The sequence below is a fragment of the Anolis sagrei genome, chromosome 1 (assembly GCF_037176765.1).
Source record: "Anolis sagrei isolate rAnoSag1 chromosome 1, rAnoSag1.mat, whole genome shotgun sequence".
Taxonomy (NCBI): Eukaryota; Metazoa; Chordata; class Lepidosauria; order Squamata; family Dactyloidae; genus Anolis; species Anolis sagrei.
This window is the reverse complement of record NC_090021.1, coordinates 179,674,320-179,700,939: the sequence shown is the minus strand read 5'-3', so window position 1 is coordinate 179,700,939 and position 26,620 is coordinate 179,674,320. Positions and strand designations below refer to the sequence as shown.

General features: G+C 39.5%; 1 protein-coding gene across 1 annotated transcript in view; it reads right to left on the bottom strand.

Moving 5' to 3' along the window:
- The window catches only part of DNAH7 (dynein axonemal heavy chain 7), a 184,480-nt gene that overhangs the window by 71,936 nt on the left and 85,924 nt on the right, over positions 1–26,620 (bottom strand). Inside the window, exons 35-42 of the mRNA XM_060780806.2 lie at positions 24,363–24,560; positions 16,692–16,847; positions 13,720–13,888; positions 12,817–12,943; positions 11,217–11,436; positions 7,649–8,521; positions 3,559–3,788; positions 758–1,088 (exon numbers count right to left, since the gene is read on the bottom strand). Coding sequence (XP_060636789.2) covers positions 758–1,088; positions 3,559–3,788; positions 7,649–8,521; positions 11,217–11,436; positions 12,817–12,943; positions 13,720–13,888; positions 16,692–16,847; positions 24,363–24,560 — 2,304 coding nt within the window. The remainder of the gene's footprint in view (positions 1–757; positions 1,089–3,558; positions 3,789–7,648; positions 8,522–11,216; positions 11,437–12,816; positions 12,944–13,719; positions 13,889–16,691; positions 16,848–24,362; positions 24,561–26,620) is intronic.

The following is a 26,620-nucleotide window of genomic DNA, read 5'->3' as shown; positions in this document are numbered from 1 at the left end:
TTGCATACAGACTAACATTATCTTCAGTTTAATACATTACTGAACACTGACTCATTAAATTTATTTCATTTCTACCATGCCTTTCTCGACCCGAGAGGGGACTCACTATACACTGACTATACACTGCAGCATAATGACACGGATTAACTTCTAAACTGTACTGCTTCTGGACACACACTGACGGCTTCTAAAATGGAGTCTCAGTCCAAATGATCCCAGATCTGGTCAGATGGTCTGTAGTCCCTCCCACAACTTCAAAAAACACAGAGTTAAGGGAAAACTGCATATCGATATATACATACAATATAGTAAGTAATCACAATTATATATATAACAAATAACTAGTATAGGAGGCTTGTAGAAGGTTGCTATTTCCAACAATAATCCAGTTCAAAACAGATAATGTGGATTATCTGCTTTGATAAATTGTATTATTGTCTTTGATAATCTGATTATATGGCAGTGTAGAAGGGCCTTAGAGGTGTTACACCTTAGAAATAATTTGAAGGCACATAATGTTGGTTTCACCAAGTGGAGTTTATAAGATCAATCAGTGTTCTTAGCTCAGTGAGGCCCTTTCAACTGCACAAAATGAAAATGTTGCAGCTAAATCCACAAAATAACAGCTAGTGCAGAATGAAGTGTGATTTATGGGAAAGTAATATCTCAATACAATTTGCATACGGAGCAGCTCCTTCAAAACCAGGTGCTTCTATCAAGATAAGATTCAAAAACATCTTCACACACTGTTAGTTACCTGTGCCGTCAGAGTGTCAAGAGCAGCCAAGGCACTCTCCAAAATTGGCAAGGCTTCTGCCAGATCAGCATCACATTCATCCTTGATGGCCTTAGCAGCCATAGCTTGCTCATTGGCCACCTCTTCATCAGCTTTCACGATTTTTTCTGTTTTGGCCACTTCTAGGGACTCTTTCTCGATCACAAGCATCATCTCGTCGACCTGCTTGCTAGCCACCCGGAGTTGGGGCTGCAAGGCTTCCAGCTCCACCTGCATCGTGGCCACCTGCGCTGCAGCTGAATCCAGTTTCTCCAAGCCAACTTCATATCTCCTTTTCATTTTCATCACCTGACTGAAGGGAATTCAGAAAACATTCAAGCAGGCCGACACATACATACAAGTGTCAACAAGATAATCCCAAAACAGTCCTTTAAATGTGCTGAACATTCTCCTATTTTCTCTGCCAATACGGTAACCAAACAACCATTTCTTGAGCTCTTGAGCATAATTCCATTCATGAACCCTAACACAGATGTATGTTTAAGTTCAGTTGACTTCACATACATCATACTGCAATCCCGACTTGCTTAACAACTTACTTCAGATAAAAAAAGGCTATTTTATTTTACAGCAATCTCTCCATGAATTAACCACTGCACTGCTTGAATCTGGCAAACCAAACCCTGCCTTATATTCCAGGATCCGATCCCAGATTATCTGTTTATCCCAACTTATCTGACAGTGTAGACTCATTTTTTTTTAGTATCAGGAGCAATTTGAGAAACTGCAAGTCGCTTCTGGTGTGAGAGAATTGGCCGTCTGCAAGGACGTTGCCCAGGGGATGCCTGGATGTTTGACGTTTTTACCATCCTTGTGGAAGGCTTTAATCATGTCTCCGATAGGGAGCTGGAGCTGGCAGAGGGAACTCAACCTGCTCTCCCCAGATTCGAACTGCTGACCTATTAGTCAACAGGCCTGCTGGCACAAGGGTTTAACCCATTGTGCCACTGGGGGCACCAGTAGACTCATATAATCCAGTTCAAATCAGATAATCTGGGATCAGATTCTGGGATATAGGGCAGTGTAGATCCAGCCTTAATGAAACCAAAATATAGTCATGCTGTCTTCTATAAGGGTTACAATTCCTTGTTTCCCCTATTGGCATGTCATTCTTTTAAAGTTGCAAGTAATTGCAAGTGAGTTGAAGTTACAACCATGACATATAATGTTTGCATTTTGTTGTTTTAGCACCTGTACAGTTTTAAATGGCTTTTCATTTTTATCAAACTCATCAATAACATAGTGATTCCATCACTTCCAGCCTCGTTATTGGTAGATAGTGGGAAAAGAGGAGCGGGGGATTTCTATATTATTTACTATTTTTAATCTGCCAGAACAAAGAAACTGCTTTCTCACATTCTACAAAACTTCCCAGTGACCAAGGTTTAGGAGAGGTGATATGGGACACCCTCGACCAATTTGTCAATAAGATTCAAATCCTGGAGATGAGATATGCAAGTTTAGATCTGTCAGTTTAAATCAATAATTTTCAGGCCATTGGGATTAGATCTGTGAAGTTTTACATCTACGAATTCGTTTCAAATGCTATGTAATGCTGCTTAGTTCTAATTTGTAAACTACAGTGAGCACTGCTAAAGCAACTTGTATAAAAATGAATGAATAGGTAAATAAATATAGTATCTTACAGTCAGCTTTAAAACAAAATTTTCAATAACATTTAACTACAAAACCATTTGTAAAGTTCAAAAGTGTGTGTGTGTGTGTGTGTGTGTGTGTATGTGAAAGCCTACCAACATGAAACAAGAAGAAAAATCTGAGACAGAGTGTACACCAACCACATAATGCAGTTTCAAACTGTGATATGGGAGTGTAGATGGGGCCTCACTTTTTACTAGTTATCTTCTACGCTAGTATTTCTGAGGAATATCAAGATCTTGGGAGAAAAACTTTTATAAAACTAAAAGAGTTTTATAAAAGTTTTCCATTTGTATGATGGAAAATATTGCTCACCATCAGGGTAACCATGCAAACAACAACACTTTGTGATACGAAATCCAGCATATATATCTCGTTTGCTGTGACATATTGTGTTTTTGTGTCAGTAAAATAATAATAACAACACTTTATATTCTGTTCTATCTCCCCGAGGGGACTCAGAGTAGATTACAACATTCACAGATAGGCAAACATTCAATGCCTTTAATACAGTGAAATAACAGTGACATACAAATACACAGAAGAAAGCTAAAGGCTTCCCCTTTCATCTCCAGCTTTCTGGAGGAAGTACTCAACTCTGGCCATGGGGAGGTGATCTTGCTCCACTTCCAAGCCGAGGAGTCTGTTGTCTGTAGACACCTCCTTGTTGTGTTTGCTGGCATGGCTGCATGGGTACCTTTATTAACTTCCCACCGAAGCGATGGGAACTGCTAGGTTGGCAGGAGCTAAGGCTAACAGCGAGAGCTCACTGCGACCCACGGCTTCGAACTGCCAACCTTTCAGTTAGCAGATTCAACAGTTCCACGGTTTAACCCACTGTGCCACAGCTGAATGGTTTAACCCATTGCGGTCAGCAGATTCAACAGTTCCATGGTTTAACCCATTGTGCCACCTCAGACCCCAAATAAACTGTTTGAAATTTTGATGAAAAATATTTTAATTACATGTTACAAGTATCTCTACAGAGGGACTAATGAGAATGATAAGAACTCCTATGGATGCAAGATTTGAGTCTGGATTTTAGCACTATTCATACACCATACGATTTTCTTATTGCAAGCCAATGCGATATTCATTGTACTTACGTTCTATTCTTCTCTAGCAGGGATTTAAATGTGGAAATCAACTCCAAATATGAAGTAGGTGTGACATAATTGTGTCTCTGGAGTTCATTATAGAACGATTCAGACAAGTTAATGGTAGTCATGTGAAATTTTTGGCACAAGTCAATGCAGCCATCCCGGGTTTCTTCAGACATTTCAATATCTTCCAAGGAGCGAGTGGCCACTGCCTGCAAAGCATCTGAAGGCCAGGACTAAAATGGAAGAAGAGAAACAAAGTATTCTAGCCTTATTGTGAAGAAAATCATACTGTATAAAAAATGTCTGTTGGTGACAGCTCTTAAAAAGGAGCAAATCAGGAGAGAAAATTGACACAGGAAAGGTTCTTATGGTGGGTTCCTTACTGACGTTGCCACAGCTAAAAGTCTTATAAAAGCGGTGTTGCAAAAGGCATACAAGACAGAGTCCAGTACGGAGTTGAGTACATGGATGTTATAGAAATGAAGAAACATATCAGTCCTATTAGCCAAGGAGTGCATTGCACCTGAACCTTCCTATCTTTTTCTGGTGCAGCTCTAGAGAAGAGTTTTTAGGAAAATGGCCGCCTCTACACTGCCATAAAAAACCAGATAATCTGATTTGAACTGATTATCAAAGCTAATGGATTATTAGCTTTGATAATCTGGATTATATGGCAGTGTAGAAGGGACCTATGATATAGGGAAAGTGTTTATAGTGCTATATCTCTGCACTGAGGCTCTCACAATAATCAACCTACTGCACACATTCAAAACAGCCATAATAATAATAATAATAATTATTATTATTATTATTATTATTATTATTATTAATACCCTGCCACCATCTCCCCAAAGATGACTCAGGGCAGCTTACAAGAGGCCAAGCCCGGTAAAACATTACAGCAAAATAAATACAAAATGACAAAAAATAACATCACAATAAAGTAAGTAAAAGATAAGAGTAAAATAAGACAAAATGACAAAGTGAAAAAATCAAACACAATGGGCAGGCCAAATGTACAACATAAAATGATAAAACTCTGGATGAGATAAAAATGAAAAAAAGGTATATTTGTAAGGGAGGAACACGTAGGGGACGAAACAGTGGAGACAGGCCTACAAAAAGGTGGAGTGCGGTGCAATATGAGGACAACAATTATGGGAGAAACAACAGGGAGTAAATATATGGTAACTCTCCAAAGGCACATCGGAAGAGCCAAGTTTTTAGATCCTTCTTGATTATACCATTTCAAGGAACAGTCCTTTTAGGATTATACTATTTTAGCATGTGAGCAAAGGATAATAGGTTGAAGATACCTTAACTGAAATACCTGGAACCAAACATGTTTTAGATTTTGGATTTTTTTCAGATTTTTGGAATACCTGTATTTGATTATACATATATAATGAGTGAACTTGGAGGTGAGACTTAAGTCTAAACAAGAAATTCATTCAAGTTTCATATACACATTATACACATAGCCTGAAGGTGATATTATCTTTACTAATTTTGTGCAAGAAACAAAGTTTGTGTAGACTTTGCATCAAACACAGCAAATGTGTCACTATCTCATCCTTCCATCCATAGGGACCATTTCAGATTTTGAAAAAATTCAGATTTTGGAATTCTGCGTAAGGGATGCTCAACCTTTAAATGTTTGCATACTCTGTAACTTAAAACCTATTTCTATTATTACTGCTATTATTATTATTATTATTATTATTATTATTATTATTCCAAACTTGAGAGGGTTCACAACAGTCAAAATAGTTAAAAATTCACAGCATACAAATGTTAAAAACCAATTAAACCATCACAAAATTTAAACCAGTTTAAAACATGATCACCTTTAAAAAAAACAAATAGAAGTTGAGCACATTATACAAGGCCTGCTTCTCCTAAAACAAGAATTCTCAAAGCTTGGCTGAAACAAAAAGGGTTTTGCCTGCCTACCCTTATGAGTAAACAGGGTGCCAGTTCAGCCAGTATGGGAAAGGCATTCCAGAGCCTGGTGGCAGTCACCAAGAAGGTCCTCTCCCATGTGAAGGTGGTAAAACAAACAGAAGGGTCTCCCCCACAGATCTCAAAACATGGGCTGGCTCATAAGGGACAGTACAGTCCTTCAGATAGCCTGCACCTGAGCTGCTTTAAAGATCATACGCAGCACTTGTGCTCAGAAACAGACTGGCAGACAGTGTACCTGTTTCAATAAGGGAATTGCAGGATTTCTGTAGCCAGCCTCAGTAAAACAATCTGACTGCAGCTGTTTGATGATCTAAGCCACATGTGTCAAACCCAAAGCCCATGGGCCAAATCCAGCCCACCATGTCATTTTATGTGGCCCTCCAGATGCTTGACTGCAACTCCTGTATTCATTAGACATCATGACTAGAGTTGATAGTTGTGATACAGTAACAACTGGCAGGCTGGAGTTTGATCTGTTTAGTCAAGATAGCGGGGTTTGAAAGCAAATACAAAGCTTGTGGATAATGTCTGACTTCACAATCTCATCTCCTTCTATGAACCGGCGTAGGCTTTAAGATCTGCTGGGGAGGCTCTTCTCTCAGTCCCACCACTGTCCCAAGTATGGTTGGTAGGGACAAGAGAGAGGGCCTTCTCAGTCGTGCCCCCCCCCCCCCCAAGCTCTGGAATGGCTTCCCAAGGGAGATTAGGTTAGCCTCCTCTCTTCAAGCTTTCTAATCCAGTCTAAAAACGTAGCTTTTTAAAGACACCTTTGATCTTGAGTAGATCAAACGGTTGGTCTGAGAACTTGGTGGCTATACTTCAACACTGGGTTCATTAATCGAAAACAATCACTTTTATCTGCAGTTATGATTACATTTTATGAATTCAGAATTTTAATTTATTATGTGGTATTTTATGGATGTTTGCTCATGTTTTTGTCGCTTTGATGTCTATGTAATTGTTTTTATTTTATGTGCGGCACTTGGAGTACTTTGTTAGCTGTCCCGAGTTCCTTTATAAAATACAATTTGACCTTTCCTCAACTTCAGAGCCACAAGTGCTATTGAGCTGCAATTCTCATTATCCCTAGTATGCAGATCATCAAAAGTGATGGGAGTTGTTGTTCAATGATATCTGGGGATCCAAACTGGGTAAAAACGTAAGAGCACAGACCACTATGTAAAAAAAAAATTATAGTTGGCCTTCTGCATCCATGGATTATTCATCCATGGATATGATGGCCCTTTGAAGGCATAATGAGGTCACGTCGCCCCCGACGAAAATGAGTTTGATACCCCTGATCTAAGGTTTCAAAACACTTTCAAAGGCAGCTCAATGTAGAGTAGTGGTTCCCAACCTTTGGTCCTACAGTAGTTTTGTAATTTGACTCTCAGAAATCCCAGTCAATTATCCTGCTGTTAGGAATTATGGGAGAAGAAGTCCAAAACACCTGGAATACCAAAGATTGGGAACCACTGATGTAGAGCATGTTACAGTAATCCAAATGGGATACTACTAAGGCTTGATCTACACAGTCCTTTATTCCAGAATCTGATGCCAGATTATATGCTTATCCCAGATTGTCTGGCAGTGTAGACTCAAAGATTCAATTAAAACAGATAATTTGGGATCAGATCCTGGGATACAGGGCAATGTAGGTTCAGACTAAAATATGTGTCACCCTTGTAAATTCTAATCTCTTTAGGAGGAGATGCAGCTGGCACAGGAGCATTAACGACTCAAAAGCACTACCACTCACTGCCAAAACCTGACTTTCCTGGTTCAGGGTTGAGTCCAGGCTCACACCCAACTGCAGACCTGTATCTTCAGTGAGAATGTAACTCAGTGGTTCTCAACCTGGGGTCCCCAGATGTTTTTGGCCTTCAACTCCCAGAAATCCTAACAACTGGTAAACTGGCTGGGATTTCTGGGAGTTGTAGGCCAAATACATCTGGGGACCCCAGGTTAAAACCACTGATGTAACGCTATCCAGCCTAGGCTGAAATTCTATTCTCTGATCTGACTTTCAAACGATCAAGTGTACTTCTGTCTTGTCTGGATTCAATTTATTCACCCTCATGCAGTCTATTACTGATGACATCACAGAAGATGCATTTGACAGCCTTACCTGAAACCAATCAATAGTACAGCAATTAACGAGAGCAGGGAACTTCCGAAGGCGATTACGGAAAGCATCTCCAATGGGACTCATGGCCAACACAACGTGCAGCTGATCTCGGCAGCGGTCAATGAACATGTTGAAAAGGGCAATGGGACTACCATCAGTCTGCTTGGTTCTGTCCCTCTGGCGGTCTATTTGTCGCATCTTTTCACAAATTTCTTGCTTCTCATCTACTGCAAAGAGATTGGGTACTTCTCCAGCGTTTAACAAGTTGTTGATGTCTTCTAAAAAGGACTCCCTTTTTATCTGGGTATCGGTGAATAAGAAAACTCCTTGCATCTCACCTTCGGTAGATCTCCTTAGGATAACTTTTAGATCTTCATGCCATTCATTGGTCCCATAGCTCTTTGAAATTTCAACCTGAAAGGGTGTGTAATCTGCCATATATGCTGCTAAACGTGTTAGGGACTGCCGCCCACTTCCTCCAACTCCCACCAGAAGGGCATGGCTACGGGGCTGCTTCAGAATGCGTGAAATCCTACAGACGTGCTCTATGGCAAATCGGAATAACACCAGCTGCATGGGTTTTTTGCTCATATTATTGTATTCTTCCAGATGGCCCTCTACAACAACCCTCAAGTGATCGACATCCAATACTTCTCTGTAGTTTGTGTCCTCCCTTTTAGGATCATGAAAGTCACAGAACATCAGACTTCGCAAATCATCTTCTTCCACCTTGCCATCATCATTGAAGTCCAATTTGTCAAAAAGTTCGTCAAAATCGTCCTCAAACACATTTTTCACTACTTGTCGGATGCATCCAACAAGCCAGGCTCGATCTGCTTGATCAACTAAACGATCATAATACACTCTTAGGACCTGCAAAATAAGAGACAATGCAATTGTTGGGCTTCTTGGTAACCTTATAGTCACAAATATGGAAACAGAACGCAAATGATGTCAAGTGAAATCAAGCTTGCTAGGCAGTATAAATGGTTCTGGCCCAGCATATCTGTCCAAACATATCTCCTTCTATGTCCCACCTAGGAATTTAAGATCCAGCGTTTAACAAGTTGTTGATGTCTTCTAAAAAGGAGTCCCTTTTTATCTGGGTATTGTTGAATAAGAAAACTCCTTGCATCTCACCTTCAGTAGATCTGCTCTCGGTCCTGCTCCTGTCACAAATGCGGTTGGTGGGACGAGGGACAGGGCCTTCTCGGTGGTGCCCCCCCCCACCTGTGGAAATCACTCCCCGGGAAACTTAGGTCATTTTCATCCCTCCTCTCCTTTAGAAGGAAATTAAAAACATGTGTTGTGTTTTGGCCTACAACTCCCAGAAATCCCAGACACTTTACTGGCTTTTAGGCTGTTAGGATTTATGGTAGTTGAAGGCCAAAACATCTGGGGACCCATAGATTAAAAACCACTGTACCATGTGTACCTGAGGCAACAACAGGATTCTTAAAAGCACACTTGGAGCCCTATTGTTGCCTCAGGTCCACATAGTTCAATGTGGATTTGATACAGCTGTGTGGAAGGGGCCTTGGTTGGCCTATCAGGATGTTTCCTTTGTCCTATGTCAATTAAAAATATAGGCCTAATAAAGGGGCCTTGTGAATTATTTTATATATCTTTGTAGGAATAGACATGAGACAATGTCATGAAATTTATAATACTAAAGTAACTAGAAGAGTGGTCATATTCTATAACCAACTCCTAAATAGTTTTGATCTCAATTAAGTAGATCTGTACATTTGGAATATCGTCCGGGGAGGCCCTGCTCTTGATCCTGCCTTCATCACAAGTACGGTTGGTGTGAACGAGTGACAGGGCCTTCTCAGTGGTGACCCCTCAGCTATGGAACGCCCTCCCTAGGGAGATCAGATCGGTTCCCTCCCTCTTAATGTTTTGGAGAAAAGTTAAAATATGGTTGTTTGAGCAAGCGTTTACAAATGCAGAGTAACTGACATAGGAAACCCAATTACTAGACCAGGGGTCCTCAAACTTTTTAAACAGAGGGCCAGGTCACAAGTCCTTCAAACTGTTGGAGGGCCGGATTATAATTTGAAAAAAAAAACATGAATGAATTCCTATGCACACTGCACATATATTATTTGTAGTCCAAACCCCACTTAAAAATTAAAATGAAGAACAATTTTAACAAATATACATTTATTAGTATTTCAATGGGAAGTGTGGGCCTGCTTTTGGCTGATGAGTTAGGATTGTTGTTGTTGTTGTGTGCTTTTGAGTCATTTCAGACTTAGCTTGACCCTGAAAATGACCTTGGAGGGCACATCCGGCCCCCAGCCTTTAGTTTGAGGACCCCTGGATTAGACGATGGAATTGGACAATGTTTTTTTTAACAAGGAGACACTAATTGATGTTGGTTTTTATTGCTTCTGTTGTGGTTTTAATGTTTTAATTTGTATTGTGATATTATGTGTATTGATTTGTTGTAAACCGCCTTGAGTCGCTGAAAGGCGGTATACAAAGTCAGTAGATAAATAAATAAGTAAAGAAATAATATCTACAGCTGACAAGTAAGAACAAAAAGCGCAGAGGGTTAAAAAAAATCAAGGAGTGTGTGCTGGTACGGCTGTACCAGGAGCTCCAACTTCCTTTTCGTTCTTTGAGTATTTGCATGTATTCTAAAGTTCCATGCACTTTGCAATAAGGTGGCTTCCCTTGCAGCCACCTGCCTATCATTGTTGGGTTTTTTAGTTCTGCCCCTTTCCCCAAGGTTCAGGAAGGAAAGGGAGCCATTTTAGCTCAGTCTTACAGTTGAACGTTTAGCTACAGGACATGAATCAGCTCCACCTGTAGAGAAGCTTCGTTTCTTACGAAATTCTGAGGGGAAACAGTTCCAAAGGACTCCAGCTGGAGAATCTACAAAGCCTTGACTGGTAGGACTACTCAAGACCCAAGAAGCAGTTTGGAGCCGGGAGTAGAGCCCACACCAGCAAAGTTTAGAAAGTAGATCGCCCAAGGAGGGGTTAAAAAGGATTTTCCTCTTAAAGAAAAGAAACAGTTCATGAAGCCAGTTGCCTGTCCCTTGTGGACAAAATTAAGAAAGCAGCCAGTTGATTCAAAGCCTTGAAGTATTTGTTTGACCTGTTGAAGATCTGAGAAGTATTTGATTGTTTTGTTGAAGACCTAAGCAATAATAAAGGACTTTGTTAAACTTTTCAAGCTTTTAAAGACTCTGTATAGGAAAATCCTTAAGGCCTCTCACTCGAGGCACCCCGGCTTCCCACTGAGCACCAAGAGCACATCCTGTTCAAAAGCCTATTGCTATAGGTGCAGTGTGTGACAGCACAGAGTATTTAAAAAGTCTCCAACAGCTATATAACCAAAATTTATAGATTTATTATTGCTAATTATGTACTGAGCTGCATACTTGACCTAGCAATGAAAAAAAGTGAATCAACTCTTGTTTAGAAGTTCTGCCACCGTAGCCCTAAAGCTCGCAACAGCTTATTAAACCATCTTACAAAAATGCTTCTCCAAAAAATAAAAATAAAATTAAGGCAAAGCCTTCAGGGTGTTTTCTGTTTCCTATCAGGAAATTTACCTCATGAACCCAAAGACGTTTTATCGTTCCCGGAGATTCTGTTGTTTCAGGTCTGGAAAGGCACACACCTTGGATGACACGGGAGAAATCACGCAGGTTGAACAAATAATGAGATTTAGTGGGAGTCGGGAGCAGATTCTCCATGGCTTCTTTATATACAAACATGGTGCTATTTATAACGTGTGGTGACAGTTCCACGCACTCTTCTGGGAAACTGTAACTGTTAATTTCAAAGAAAATGCAAGAAATACAGTAAATAATAAGACACGTATAGTTATTCGTACAATGTAAAATATATCCCTGCAGTTGTTCAGCTCCTCAAGCTGGTATTACTTGGGAATGACCAAGACTCCTTCCACACTGCCCCTATATCCCAGGATCTGATCCCAGACTATCAGGCAGTGGAGGCTCATATAATCAACATCAAAATAAATACCAATAAAATTACATCAATTGAGGCATTGGTAGGTTAAACGCTTTTGAATATATACATAAAACTGCGACTTAAGATATGACTGTCCAACTCTGATTAAACCGTTATTCTAACCTTCTTCAATGTAAATGTATTTTCGTATCCTTCCAATAATAATAGAGTAAAATAATAAATGTAATAAAAATAATAATAATAGAGTAAACTAATGGAAATGTAATAATAACGGTAATAACAGAGTAAAATGATAAATGTAAGAATACCAATAATAAATAGAATAAAATAATATAATAAAATAATAATAATAGAGTAAACGAATGGAAATGTAATAATAATGGTAATAATAGAGTAAAATAATAAATGTAAAAATAATAATAAATAGAATAAAATAATAAATGTAATAATAACAATAATAGAGGAAAAATAATAAATGTAATAATAAAAATAATAAATAGAGTAAAATAATGAATGCAATAGTACAAATAATAGAGTAAAATAATAAATGCAATAATAACAATAATAAATAGAGGAAAAATAATACATGTAGTAATAATAATAATAATAATAATAATAATAATAAATGGAGGAAAATAATGCATGTAATAAAAATAATAATAACCCAGTAAAATAATAAATAACTTTGACTCGAGTATAAGCAGAAGGGGGGTCTTTTAGCCTAAAAAAGGGCTGAAAAACTAATCTTATACTTGAGTATATATGATACACTGTTACAGACAACTACGCATTACACTCAAGCCTTTGAATGTCTCAAAAGTAGCAAACAAATTGTGTGGTGTGTGTATATTTTAAAAAGTGGCTGAGTTTGACAGGAGTTGCAATATGGAGTATGCTGGGGGTACTGGTTTATATGGCAATATAGATGGGGCCTGGGAGACAGCAGGGATAGTTTAAGTCCCTTCTACGCTGCAATATTAAACCCAGATTTTCAGCTTTGAACTGGATTATATGGCAGTATAGAAGGGGCCTAAGAAGCGCCGCCATAAATGCTATAAACTTTACCTTGGCATTTTGATCACACACAAAATAAAGAGGATTAAGTGTCACCATGTCTAAGGAACAAGTTCATAGGATGATATTTCGATATACAACTGTCATGTTTTCATATTATTTTGATATTTTAATATACAAAACTATGCCAAAGTCACCTACCATATAGAAAGATGCCAATCCAATATTCTGGAGAAAATTGTGTACATTGAGGCATCATCAAACTCATTAATGGTAACTGTATTGAAGTGGCGCAGATAGCGGGGAGTGACTGGATTTCGACCTCCACCTGTAGGTAGGCAGCACAGTCATCACAGCAAAATAATGTAAATGTGATCACTCTATGGATACTGTTTGCTTTTAGTTAGCAATTTGGATTGATTCTGCCTAACCATACTGTGGGTCAAGAGCAGCAAATAAACGCCACATATAAAAACTTGTAAGTGAAGGTAAAGGTTTTCCCTGATATTAAGTCTAATTGTCTCTGACTCTAGGGTATGGTGCTCATCTCCATTTCTAAGGCGAAGAGCCGGCGTTGTCCATAGAGGCCTCCAAGATCATGTGGCCAACATGACTGCATGGAGCACCATTACCTTCCTGCCATAGCAGTACTTATTGATCTACTCACATTTGCATGTTTTTGAACTGCTAGGTTGGCAGAAGCTGGGGCTCATAGTGGGAGCTCACCCCACTCCATGGATTCGAACCACCAACCTTTCGGTCAGCAAGTTCCGCAGCTCAGTGGTTTAACCCACTGTGCTACCAGGGGACCTGTAAAAACTTGAGCGAATATTTATTTTACCACAATGATTACAGTGTCTGTTTTGCTATGATACAAACAGAATCAGTAAAAGAAACTACTATTTTCATATGCGACAGAGGACAAGGTTTTCAGACCTGCTGGTTTTCTGCATTAGGTGTGACAACTAAAGTGAACATAAAGGTCTGTTGCTGCTCCAGGATGCTCTGGATTATGCTGGAAATGCACTTCAAACATGCCCTGCTTTCAAAACAGCATTACTAAAGATCTGGAGAAAGGAAACTGATGTGTAAAATCATGCCTACCTGGTGGTCCCATTGCACACATGATTTGAACATCTACGAGTTTTATCATAGAGCAGTCTTTCAGGTCATACCAGTTCCAGTGGTCTAGCCACTGGCGAAGGAGCTCCACGGGAGGCTGAGCACCATAGACCTCCCTTGCTGGCATATTGACATCATCCACAAAGACAACCTGAAAGCAAAGTATATTTTAAAAATATCTTTGAACCCATCTAAAGCACTTTTTTCTAATTAAAATAACCCCTTTCCATTATCTACTTTTTTTCCTTCCATATTCTTAACATAGGCTGATTGTTTGGCCATCGGAAATGGCTGAAGAGCCGTTTCCATCACTGTTGACTATTGGCTTTGTTGATGGCAACTGATAGGAGCTGAAATCTATCATCTAGGGAGAGGCAGGGTGACCATAGAAGGAGAAAGAGCATTCAGGACAAATAGCATCAGACCTTCCAGCAATACCTAGTCAAGGAAACCAGTGACTTTCAAGCTTAATCTCTCCTTCCTCTTGACTTCCCTCCTTGAAAAATAATTGCTAGACTTTTCCTTGGCTATGGGGATTTTCATTTTTATTGCTAAGCAACATTAGTGTCAAGTAAGCTGCCTACGAGCCGATCTGAGCTTGCAAGATAGACGCATTTTGGAAAAGGAACAATAGTACAGTTTCCCTGCATGATGCCATCCTTGCAGTTTCTTTGCCTTTTAATGGAAATAATGGCTGAGTTCATGCTGCTAAGTGTCAGATCCAAGGTCCTGCGAACACATGTTGCCAGATACACTCCCCAGCCTTACTTATCCAATGAATGGAACCAGGATTTGCCAGCTGAAATGCCCTAGTAGGGACAACAACATCATCTGCCAAACTCCAGAAGGATCAGTATTGCCTCTGAGCTCAGCTGGAATCCTCAAAGCAATGGCTGGAGAGGAGGGGATCTGTACCCTCCCACAAAACTGAGCAGGATATAGCAATCACTGAACTTGTTTTTTAAGAAAATAAAAATAAAAAGAACCAATTTATAACTGCTGGTAATCCCTATCCTATTTTGCATCTGACATCATAGTGGGAAATGCAACTGGTCTTAAACATGTTGACATGGCCAAGAGCAATGGGTCCTTGGTATCCACTAGAGTTTGCTTTCTCGATGGTTCTCAAAATCTGTGGATGCTCAAGTCCCACTCTATATAGCGTTGAAGGAAAATGGTGCAAAAAAAGCTTTTGCATTTCAAAAATATAGCCAAACAATGATGTTTCCATCCATGAATGCAGAATCCATGGATACAGAGTACCTATTATTATTATTATTATTATTATTATTATTTGAAACACAACAAGATTAGTACACAGCAAGCAAGATCACTGTTGGCTGTTGTATTGGATTACACATCGGACACTTCCCACGTGTCTAGGACTGTGTGATGTATCGACGAATAATGCGTGCAGATCTCATTAGAGTGGCCTTTTACATCTGACAGATGGTAATTTTGTCAGTGCCGATTGTGTTTAAGTACAGGCCAAGGTCTTTAGGCACTGCACCCAGTGTGCCGATCACAACTGGGACCACCTTGACTGGCTTGTGCCAGAGTCTTTCCAGTTCAATCTATTATTATTATTATTATTATTATTATTATTATTATTATTATTAGACATCACTTCATCTCTCCTGAAGGAGACTCAACAGCTTGACACAAGAGCTTTAGCATACCTTTTAAAATATACAAATATGCAAACATTAAAACCGAATTAAATATAAACAGTATTTTAAAGATTCAGTTAACATCCACTAAAGCATATTCAAAGTTAAAAACCACAGTACCCACTGAATCTAGATATAAAATGTCTGAAGACCATTTGATTAACAAGAGAGAATGTATATGAGAAATGCTCTTTTAACCTCCAAAGATTTAAGTGATGAATAAGGTTGCATCTACACTGGAGAATTAATGCAGTTTGATATCACTATGGAATCCTGTTGTCAGAGCTTCCTCTAAGGGAAGGGTTGGCTGTCAAAGCTGAGCAAAACAAACTGAAACCCACCTCCACCATCCATATCATTAGGGATGCTTCCACACTATAGAATTAGTGCAGTTTAACTGCCAACTTATAGACTCCTGGGACTTGCAGTTTGGTGAGTCACCTTCTCTATTTGACAGAGAAGCTAGTTAATTTCAAAAGCAACAACTCCTATGATTCCATAGCTTTGCGCTATGGCACTTAAAGTGGTGTCAAGCTGAATTAATCTTCAATGCAGATGCCCCACGAGTGAAGTTATGAGTACAGTACAGGCAGTCCCCAAGTTACAAACAAGATAAGTTCTGTAGATTTGTTCTTAAGTTGAATTTGTTTGCATGTTGGAACAGGTACATTATATACATATGTTTTGGATAGCATAGGTAAGAGTGAACATCCATGTGGTATTTGTTTTACTGTCTGTGCCCTTGATTAGAAGATTTCACTTCACTTTCTGTCCCTGTGATAATTGGATTTTGAAAAATATGGCTTGTTGTGGAAACAAGAATTGGAGATAAAGCTTCAGTGGAGACCCTTTTCCCCATGCTGACTCTTTCATGAGTGAATTTCCCTTCCAAGGAGTAGATTTCCCTCACTTCCTGTTCTCTCACCCTGTTCTTAACTAGGAGTCATTTATAAGTCGGATGTTTGTAACTCGAGAACTGCCTATAGTGTGTTCACAGGAAATGCTGCAGTTTACATACACTTGTGCATTCCATGGCTAATGCACAATTCTTGTGCAATTTGAATTCACATCTTTATACCTTGGGGGCAAGATATAATGTGAGAACCCAGTAGAGTTTGGAAAAGTTACTTTTTAATAGTCCAATTCTCCCTACTAGCATAGTGATGTGGCCACACTTGCTGAAGATTTGGGAAATTGTGTCCAAAAGGATTACTGCTCCAAGCCCTGGAACCTGCCCCAAGTGGCACGATAAGCCAGTGTTCTTATTCCACTTTTAAAAGTTACCATTTTCTTCCCAAGAGGGGGACCAAAGACTCCTTTTCTTCTTTTATCAAGCTTTGACATAATGATGTTCTGAGTCTGAGCTGCCGTGGTCTGTGCTGAGAAGTTAATGAGCAGTGGTTTGTATACTTCCTTATTTAAGCGGTTTAAGAGAAAATCCTGTAAAGTTGGTAAAAAGAAAAAAGAAAAAAAAGAATGGGTCACATGAGTGTATAAATCTGACAGCTTATAGCCTTCCAGCAAAAGGCACGAAGCCCCGCTTTTTATTACGAGTCATCTAAATGGGGTGGTTTTATACATCAAGTTTGTGAGCCATTCCACTTTTAAAAATGATGAGACGATAACAAAACCACCGTCATTAACATTCAGAGCTCTTTTTAATGATGTTCCTGCAGAAATAAACCAAAGTGATTCAAAAATTTTAGGACCCGTGTTTTCAAAGAATATTATGCAATACATCATGGACATTTCTCAATATAATTACAGATGCTTTAACTAGTTACAGTATATCATATTAATGCATAAAATGTTTGCCTCCTTAATTAATTCTCTTGTGTATGAGCCAGCTATGAATTTGTTGGTTGACCTGAGTTCTGCAGAGGCATCCATACTAAAGGGATTTTATGTTTCCTAAAATCTCAGGCGCATAAAGAGATTTTTACACAAAACATGACCATCCAAAGACTCAGTGATCTAACAAACACTGTAATGGGAACATTCATTATTATTTTTCATACATAACATGCAAGGGAGGAACTACCTCAGTATTAAACTGCAATATAGACACTTGTGCAATCAAGCTGAAGACCCATTTAGTTCGGTTTAGTGCTACTAAATATTGAAGGGAAGTGTGTTTGGGGTAAATTGACTTCTGAATGGTAATTTTAGTAGACCTAACTCTCCTGTGAACACTGAAAAAACCTAAATGAATTTTTTTTGGAAAGTGACTTTATTTTGTGTAGCACCATTAACAACATTCTGTTTGCATCAATTCTCTAACTCGTCACATGAGGTCTGGGCTCTGTTGTAGGATGCTTTTAACATGGATTCAGGACAGAGCTGGATGGAGCCCATCACATGATGTAGGGCTTCTCCCAGTAGGAGTTCGTCCTGGTTCAATCCTGAAAGTATCCTACTATGGGGCCCAGGGAAGACGGGAGGCTTCCCATTTTCCCATAAGGTAAAACAGGGAAAGTGCGGGGAAAAGCAGGTGGTGAAGCTTCCCTCCATGGGATGGGAAAGGGCGGGATGTGGGGCAATGGGTTCCCATGCTGTCTGCCAGATTTGCCCCACTGCCCAATGAATGCCCCCGCTGTTCCCGGCTTCAGGACCTCAATGTGATGAGGTCCCCAGAGAACAGGAAGAAAACACGATGCAGGAAATGTGCTGAACCAAACAAATTGTTATCATTAGCATCACTAAGATTCCATCTTTTTCCAGTTTCAAACAGTATTAAAAAAAATAGGCAAATATTTTCAAAATGCAAAAGTTCAGGATGAGAAATCCAGAAAAAAAAAACATAACTGATACAAAAAGTAGTCAGAATATTTATCCAAAAGGAGACAAGAATGAATGGTTCTTCTCAATTCACATGTATATCAAGAAAATCCAAAATAGCAAAAATAACAAATAAAAACCCAGCACATTGTTTAAGGCACTGTGGATCCCAACTCCAAATGCGGTCTCCTTAGTTCAATTTTAGGACCCCAAAAATTTGGCAGCAGTAAAAAGTTTCTGAATATCACCTAGAACTTTATCACATAGATGTCCTTAAGGCAGTGGTTCTCAACCTGTGGGTTCCCAGACATTTAGGCCTACAACTCCCAGAAATCACAACCAGTTTACCAGCTATTAGAATTTCTGGGAGTTGAAGGCCAAAACATCTGAGAACCCACAGGTTGAGAACCACTGCCTTAAGGCAAGGGACAGCAGGGGCATTCCTGGGTCAGCAGCAAATCCATGGGTAGTGAAACAAATCATCAGGCAGTGTTCCACATCACCCCTTACCATACCACATGGAAACTCATCTGTCCCCAGCTTGATCCCGTGCTGTCCCTGGCTTTCTCTATAAAAACACAGGTAGTTACGCATGTTCTCAGGACTGCCACTTAGCACGCTACCGAAATGCAGCATGCACAGAACCTGCACAGAGCCCTGCTGGATGTAGTCCTGCATCATGTGATGGGCTCTAGCAGGCTCCGTCCTGACTACTATAAGCAGAGTTTTTAAAAGATAGATAGATAATCATTTAGTAGCAATATAATGACTTATAAACACTAGGGATGATGTATAAGAGAAGCAATTTCTAGTTAACTATAGTTATTTTTAAGGCACTTGTGTGAGCTTTAGCAAGTTCTATGACGTTGCCTTATTAATCCTACTTTTTATATGATACAATACGTACAAAAACAAAAATTACTTCTTTAAGTACTGTGATTAAGATGAATAAATTACTTTTTAAAAAAATTCAAACTCTGGCAGATCCCATATTTGGCTCCCACTTGGGGGAGATGGGGAAATTTGCAACCTGAAAACACTGTACTTAGGCACTCCCTCGTTGTCCGAGTATGGTGGCCTTCCAAGATTAGTGTCTTAGTGGTGGATACGTAGGTGACTGTGGAGCCCTATTCTTGATCCACATATTTTTCCACAATGAGGGCATCAGTTTCCAGGTGGAAGGCGGTCTCAGTCAGGGTTGGCATGATGCTGCTTCCTCTTGGCACATTTCTCCTTTTCGCCCTCCATTCGTGCCTCTTCGAATTCTGCAGAACTGCTGGTCACAGCTGACCTCCAGTTCTAGCGCTCAAGAGCCAGGGCTTTTCAGTTCTCGGTGTCTATGCCACAGTTTTTAAGTTTAGCTTTAAGCCCATCTTTGAATCTCTTTTCCTGTCCATTAACATTCCACTTTCCACTCTTGAGTTGGGAGTATAGTAACCGCTTTGGGAGACGGTGATTGGGCATTTAGACAATGTTGCCAGTCCAGCAGAGTTGATGGTGGAGGAGCACTGCTTCAATACTGTGGTCATTGCTTCTTCCAGCATGAAGACATTTGTCTGCCTGGATTTTGGAGGATTTTTCAGAGGCAAAGCTGATGGAATTGTTCCAGGAGTTGAGTGTGATGTCTGTAAACAGTCCACGTTTTGCGGGCATATAACAGGGTTGGGTGGACAATGGCTTTATAAACAAGCACCTTGGTATCCCTACGGATGTCCCGGTCCTCAAACACTCTCTGCCTCATTCGGAAAAAGCTGCACTCACAGAGCTCAGGTGGTGTTGTATTTCTGTGTCAGTGTTGACTTTTGTGGAGAGGTGGCTGCCAAGGTAGCGGAAATTGTCAACATTTTTTAATGTTACACCATTAAGCTGTATCTCTGGCATTGGAGAGGGATTGGCTGGTGACTGTTGGAAAAGGACTTTGGTTTTCTCGATGTTCAATGAAATTTGCAACCTGAAAACACTGTAACACATTGATGATCCAAAGCTATTCCACAAAGAAAAAGGGAAAGAGCACGATGGTAATAGATTTGAGTCCCTACATAGCTTAGACTGCTGAATCCAAACTATGATCTTAAAACTGCCCAGTTCTTGCAAATTTGCTCTAATTAGCACAATTTAAAATTTTTTGGTAAAAGGTAATTTTTCTGTTAAAAACACAAGCTCTGCCTTCATACTTTCTCTGAGCCTTGGGTTGCACGTTACTTATATTTTATAAGAGCGATAAATCAAAGTCATATTAATGAGTAATTAAATAAAATCCAATTATAGCCTTTATTGCAAACTAATTTTCCAGTTTACTTACTTTATGTCAACCAGAATACATTTATAAATAACAGAATCTTTCACATGAGTGCAGGAGACCACTTTCTCTCTTTCACTGAAGAACAAATTTAATTGTTCATAACATCGATGCAAAAATTAATTATATTAATTTTTAAAAATCATTTACAGTGAGGAAAGTCACAAAGGAAAAGAATGCACAGTACCAAATATAATAATTACTTCATGTTTTCTAAAAGCTTCTGATTGTGATTATAACAAGCATTTGTCTAAATATCCAAGGATAACATTATTCCAATAAATGTCAAGACAGTAGTTTGAATGTGGCAATATTTATATTTCTAAAGAGAAGTAAAACGTTCTAAACAGATTTATCAGAATTTAATCAGTATTAAATTAAAAATTCAACACAATACCATTATTCTGACCGTTCAAAAGAAAGCAAAATTTCTCTCCAGAGTAAACAATGGTAGTTGCCATAAATTTACAAGCCACATTCACAGAGAATGGAATCAAAAACAATAAACCAAAATTACAACAGCACAACAACAGAGAAGAAACAAACAAGGACATCTAATCACCTCTCAACAAAAGTTTGTTCCAGGCACTGTCAGGCCATTATATGCTAATCAAGGTGGTCAGTTGAAACATTCACACCTAGCTCCAGCAAACAAGAGTCCTTTGTCCCACCCTGGACATTCCACAGATATATAAACCCCTTTTCCTAGTTCCAACAGACCTCACTACCTCTGAGGATACTTGCCATAGATGCAAGCAAAATGTCAGGAGAGAATGTCTCTAGACCATGGCCATATAGCCCGAAAAACCCAATAAACCAAACAACAACCCAATAAACCAAAATCCAACAAATCACAAAATAATTTACTCTTACGTGTGACCTCTTCCATAGTCAACCATATACTCTGATATTTCTGTTTCTTTCCATGTTACTGTCCATTTAGCAGCACAGATGGGTAGGCACTGAACGACACCAAAAGCTATGCACATACTACAGTGGTCAATCAAGTCACACAATCTACTAATTTATATTTCACCATGGCACATAGTTTTGTTTTGGTTCTTTAAAGCTGGCCATCAGTTAGAAATAGTTTTTGAATTTCTTTGGAAGTCTTAAGGATGAAAAATCCTAAAACAAAACACCACGATGCAAAAATAATAATATTTATCCCAAAGAAAACAAGAACTAATCATTGTTTTTAATTTACAATAGAAACTTTCAAACACAGGAAACTGCAAAACACACTGTTGCTGCATATTTTGCATTAATACCCCACCTCTTAACCCAGAAGACATTACCAAAAAAAAAAAGGCTCAGTAAAAAAGTCCTGATTAGCATCTGGCCTTCATTAAAACTGCAGGAAGCACAAACCATTAAAAACCAACTGGAGTAAAAACATCATTACTGCATGTCTAAAACTGAACAAAGAAAGGGGCACCCTCTCCTAACTAGGAAGGAATGCCACAATCATTATAGTATCATAAATATGTTCCAGGACCAACCTTTATCACTGAAGAACTATGCTAAACTATCACTGAAGAACTATCCAACTATCCTAAAATTCAGCCAATCTTCTATGGGTGATTTTCAGATATGCTGTCCTCAAAGCCACCAAGACCTTCAATAGTTTTTAATTTTCTCGATTCTTCCAATCATATTCTAATTCAGTGGTTCTCAACCTGTGGGTCCCCTGGTGTTTTGGCCCACAACTCCCAGAAATCCCAGTCAGTTTACCAACTGTTATGATTTCTGGGAGTTGAAGGCTGAAATATCTTGGGAACCACAGCTTGAGAACCATTGTGTTAATTGAAGGCTACCTGAAGGATCATCTTACACCAGGCAGTTTAGCCCACTGCAAAGGTACCCTAGAGTAGCTCTGGATTCAGTTCTTTTGTGCCATGTCTGGGGCTGGCTCTACACTGGCCTATATCCCAGGATATGATCATAGATTATCTGGCAGTATACACTCATATAATCCAATTCAAAGCAGATAATCTGGGATCAGGTCCTGGGATATAGGGCAGTGTAGATCCAGCCTAGGGCTGTCATTACACAAACATGAAGCACAGCTTCTTTTCCACCACCTCAACTACACTTGGTTGCTGCTGCCACTCCATGGAGTCCTGTTCATTACAAAACCCTTTTACACTGCCATATAATCCAGATTATAAAAGCAAATAATCCACACTATCTGATTTGAACTGTATTATATGAGTCTACGCTGCCATATAATACAGTTCAAAGCATATAATCTGAGATGTATCTGGTACTGTAGAAGGAGTCACAGGTGCCTCTGCTGACATCAGAATAGTGTGTTCACCCAAACAGTATGGAGAAGGACAGATTCCATCTCTTCTTCCTAATTGTGCAGGCTCTCAATTCTGACATCAGCGAAGGTATCCACATGACCAGGAAGGAGTGGGGAGATGGGTTGATCATGCATGTTTCTCTGCTGATATGAGAATGGGGCTCCTGTATGATCAGGAAGAAGGAAAGGATCTCCCCATTCTTCATGCTGGTCACCTTGTTCTGATATCAGCAGAGGAGTCAGGAGCTTTCATGGAGCTCTAGTCACTTGGGAATACTGACGGTCACATCCCCTTTTCCTACACAGGGAAAGGGTTATGGCACAGATGTCTCATTTGGACATCAGATAGGACTAAGCTAGACCGAATCCAGCATCCCAGGCTGCCCTAAAGCAGCAAGCTAGTCGAGTTTCCCACAAACACCCGAATATCCTTGACTTTGCCCAGAGCAGAGCAAAACCGATTCAAAGCTAAAAAACCTGGGATATTCATCAGAAGTAGGTGCGCATCATGAAGACAGCCAGCTTTCCTTTCACAGTGAGAGCTGGGTTTCTGACTTGTGTGAACAAGTCCTTATTCATTACTACCATCTCTTAATAACTTCCTCTTCATTGTATGCTTCCTGTATTTGTATTAAAACTTCTGCACACCTTCTTATCTCTTTCTCTGCATCTTCCATTTTCTTTCTACCAGAGCCAGCCCAATAATTTTGCCATGAATGATATTTTCTAATTCAAGTGAAGCTCAACGGATATGTCCCTCCCACAAAAATACACATTACAGCCAAGTTGCTGTACCATTTATATATAATCATCTTCTTTTCATATGCTTTCCCCAAGAACATACAATACTTCCTAATTAAATATACAATATAACCTAGGATTATGCTCGATTCATAATGTATACTATTTTTTCTTTGATGCTTTCTATTACTAGAATTCATCAGCGAATCACTCAGTACATAAAATCTCTCATATTATCACTCAGCAAGGGGAAAATTTGTGAAATTATCCATTCTTGCATATGAGAGGAAAATAAGTGATATAATTTGCATCCCTAGTGCGTTCTATTTAAAAATCAGAGCTAGAAAATAAACAAAACATACAGTTTTCTCTGGGTTCTATTCTGACCCCATTAAACTCCCATCTTCCTATTCACTGTAAGAGAAATGTCAATTTATCCAGAATGGAACCCATCTACTGGTAACGAAAATACATCAGTTTGGCTTCAAACATGATGTTTCATCAGAAAACAGGACAGAATATATTTTTGTCCCCTTTGATTGGTTGAGGTGAAGTACACCACTGGCAAAAATCAATGAATATCTTGCAATGATGTTTATCTTAGCTATTTTTGCAAAAAAGAATAACAACAACTGTATTTGACAAATCAACTGAATGTTGGGGACACTGTCCAAAACTGTGCAGGTGATAGAAGTCTAGTGTTGTGTAGATTCTTCAACAAAGTATGACCTTAGGAATAAAATGCCCCATAATAAAGCAGAAGAGCTAATTACAAATAGGCATTTGATATACATACAAACTACATATAACAAGTTTCAAACATACTTACTATAATGTAAACACTTTTCCCAGTTCCGGTTGGTCCAACAAATATGGAAGGCTTTTGATGTGTTGTCAGCAAATCCATTAAGGAAAAATATCGAATGGTATCCAGAGTTGGCACAATGATCTCATTGAACAACATATCTTTCGGAATAGGCGGGGCTGTCTGAAGTGCCTCTATCCAAGGCTCCCACCTTCCTGCTCCCTATTTCAAAAGATCACATTAAAATTATTAGAAACCCTGATCATGAGAAAAAGTTCAAAATAGAAATATAAGATTAGGCGCTTCTTTCATTGCCTCAAGAACTGAAAGTGAAATATGCATTGCATGCTAAACCGCTAACCCTGGAAAGTGGGACAACATGTGGAATATTGGGTTTACTGTGAGGTGGAGTGGCAGGTGCTAGTGGCAGGTGCTAGTGAAAGACCCAAATCCTGCCAGCGTTTCCAAACCAGATTGTTGTCTCCATTTGCAGTGCAAAAGTAAGATTCAACTGCCTGTCCATTCTGTTGGTGGAATGGGCATGTGTTGCACTCCAGGCCTGAGAACACCTATGACCACAGCACCACACAAGAGTCCAGAATAAAAGCAAACAGTTTATTGTAGAAACACATTATAAGTATAGGCAACAAATCAGTAGAGGTATAATCCAGAAAGGTTTAGCAATAGGTGATCATCCAAACAGTAATCCAAATGTCTCATGTAGATTCCAAGGTAACACAGTCCAAGAATAGCAAAAAAAGTCACAAGCACAGCATAAGTTCACAAGCAAAAGGTATATTTAGTAAAACTTGAGAGGAATATAAAGACAATAATATAGAAAACTTCCAGGAAACGTAAATCTAAAACCAAGGCTTCACTCGAAAGAAGCACCAGAGAACTCAGGTCTAGCTTCACACTTGAACACTATGTTGCCTGAACTAACTCTTAGGAAAACAACTTGCTAATTAACAGGCACCCATGTTTTACTTGGCCACGGTAGTCCACGCTCTGGTTACATCCCGCCTTGACTACTGCAACGCTCTCTACGTGGGGTTGCCTTTGAAGACGGCCCGGAAGCTCCAACTAGTCCAACGGGCGGCAGCCATGGTATTAACAGGAGCAGGGCGCAGGGAGCATACAACTCCCCTGCTGTACCAGCTCCACTGGCTACCGATTAGCTACCGAGCCCAATTCAAAGTGCTGGCTTTGACCTTTAAAGCCCTAAACGGTTCTGGCCCTACATACCTATCCGAACGCATCTCGGCCTATCAGCCCACCAGGACCCTAAGATCTTCGGGAGAGGCCCTTCTCTCCATCCCGCCTGCTTCACAGGTGCGGCTCGCGGGTACGAGAGATAGGGCCTTTTCTGTGGTGGCCCCGCGGCTTTGGAATGCCCTCCCTACTGAAATAAGATCAGCCACCTCGCTAATGGCATTTCGGAAAAAACTGAAAACTTGGATGTTCCAGCAAGTTTTCGGCTAACCCGACGTGATGATGTTTTGATCATGGATTAGTAATCTCGGACAACGAATTGGATTGTGACTTTAATTATGAGATGTTCTGGTCTGTATTGGTGGCCCAATACTATGTATGTATATGTATGTATTTTATATTTTAATTTTATATTTTAAATTGGAATATTGTAGTTTTAAATATGCTGTAAACCGCAATGAGTCGCCGTATAGGCTGAGATATTAGCGGTATACAAGTGTACCAAATAAATAAATAATAAATTTACCCCACAAAATCTCTCCCTAACTATCCCACATAATTGCTTGGACCTACAATGTCTATTTTTTGCTCTGAACTTTAAACAAAGACCTTTGTTGATCTCAGTAACTCCAGGTATTTTCTCATGAGAGGCTTCTTTATCACTTATTTCTTTGCCTGACTTCTTATCAAATGTTGCAGTTTCAGGCTCCTGCATTTTTCAAGTCAGATTTCTCACAGAGAGAAGCATCATTCCCCTGACTTGAATGTTCATCATTTCGAGCCCTGGAGATCTCACAGGTAATCCGACAATCCTCTCTGAATCATCAGTGAACCCATTCGTTTCAAGAGCCTCAGGTTGATCTCCAACAGAATGTCACTATCTTTGCCTCGGGCATTCAAATATCTTGAACAAGTCCTGGAAAGGCCAAATTATGGCTTTGGAGCTGATTAATCTGCTCAGATGTAGAGAAGCAAAACCTACCCTTTTCCTTGAGTGGTGGTGGTGAGGGTTTAAGCCTCCAATGTTCCCAAATACACAACTGCCATCAGAACAAGGATATGTGTATACT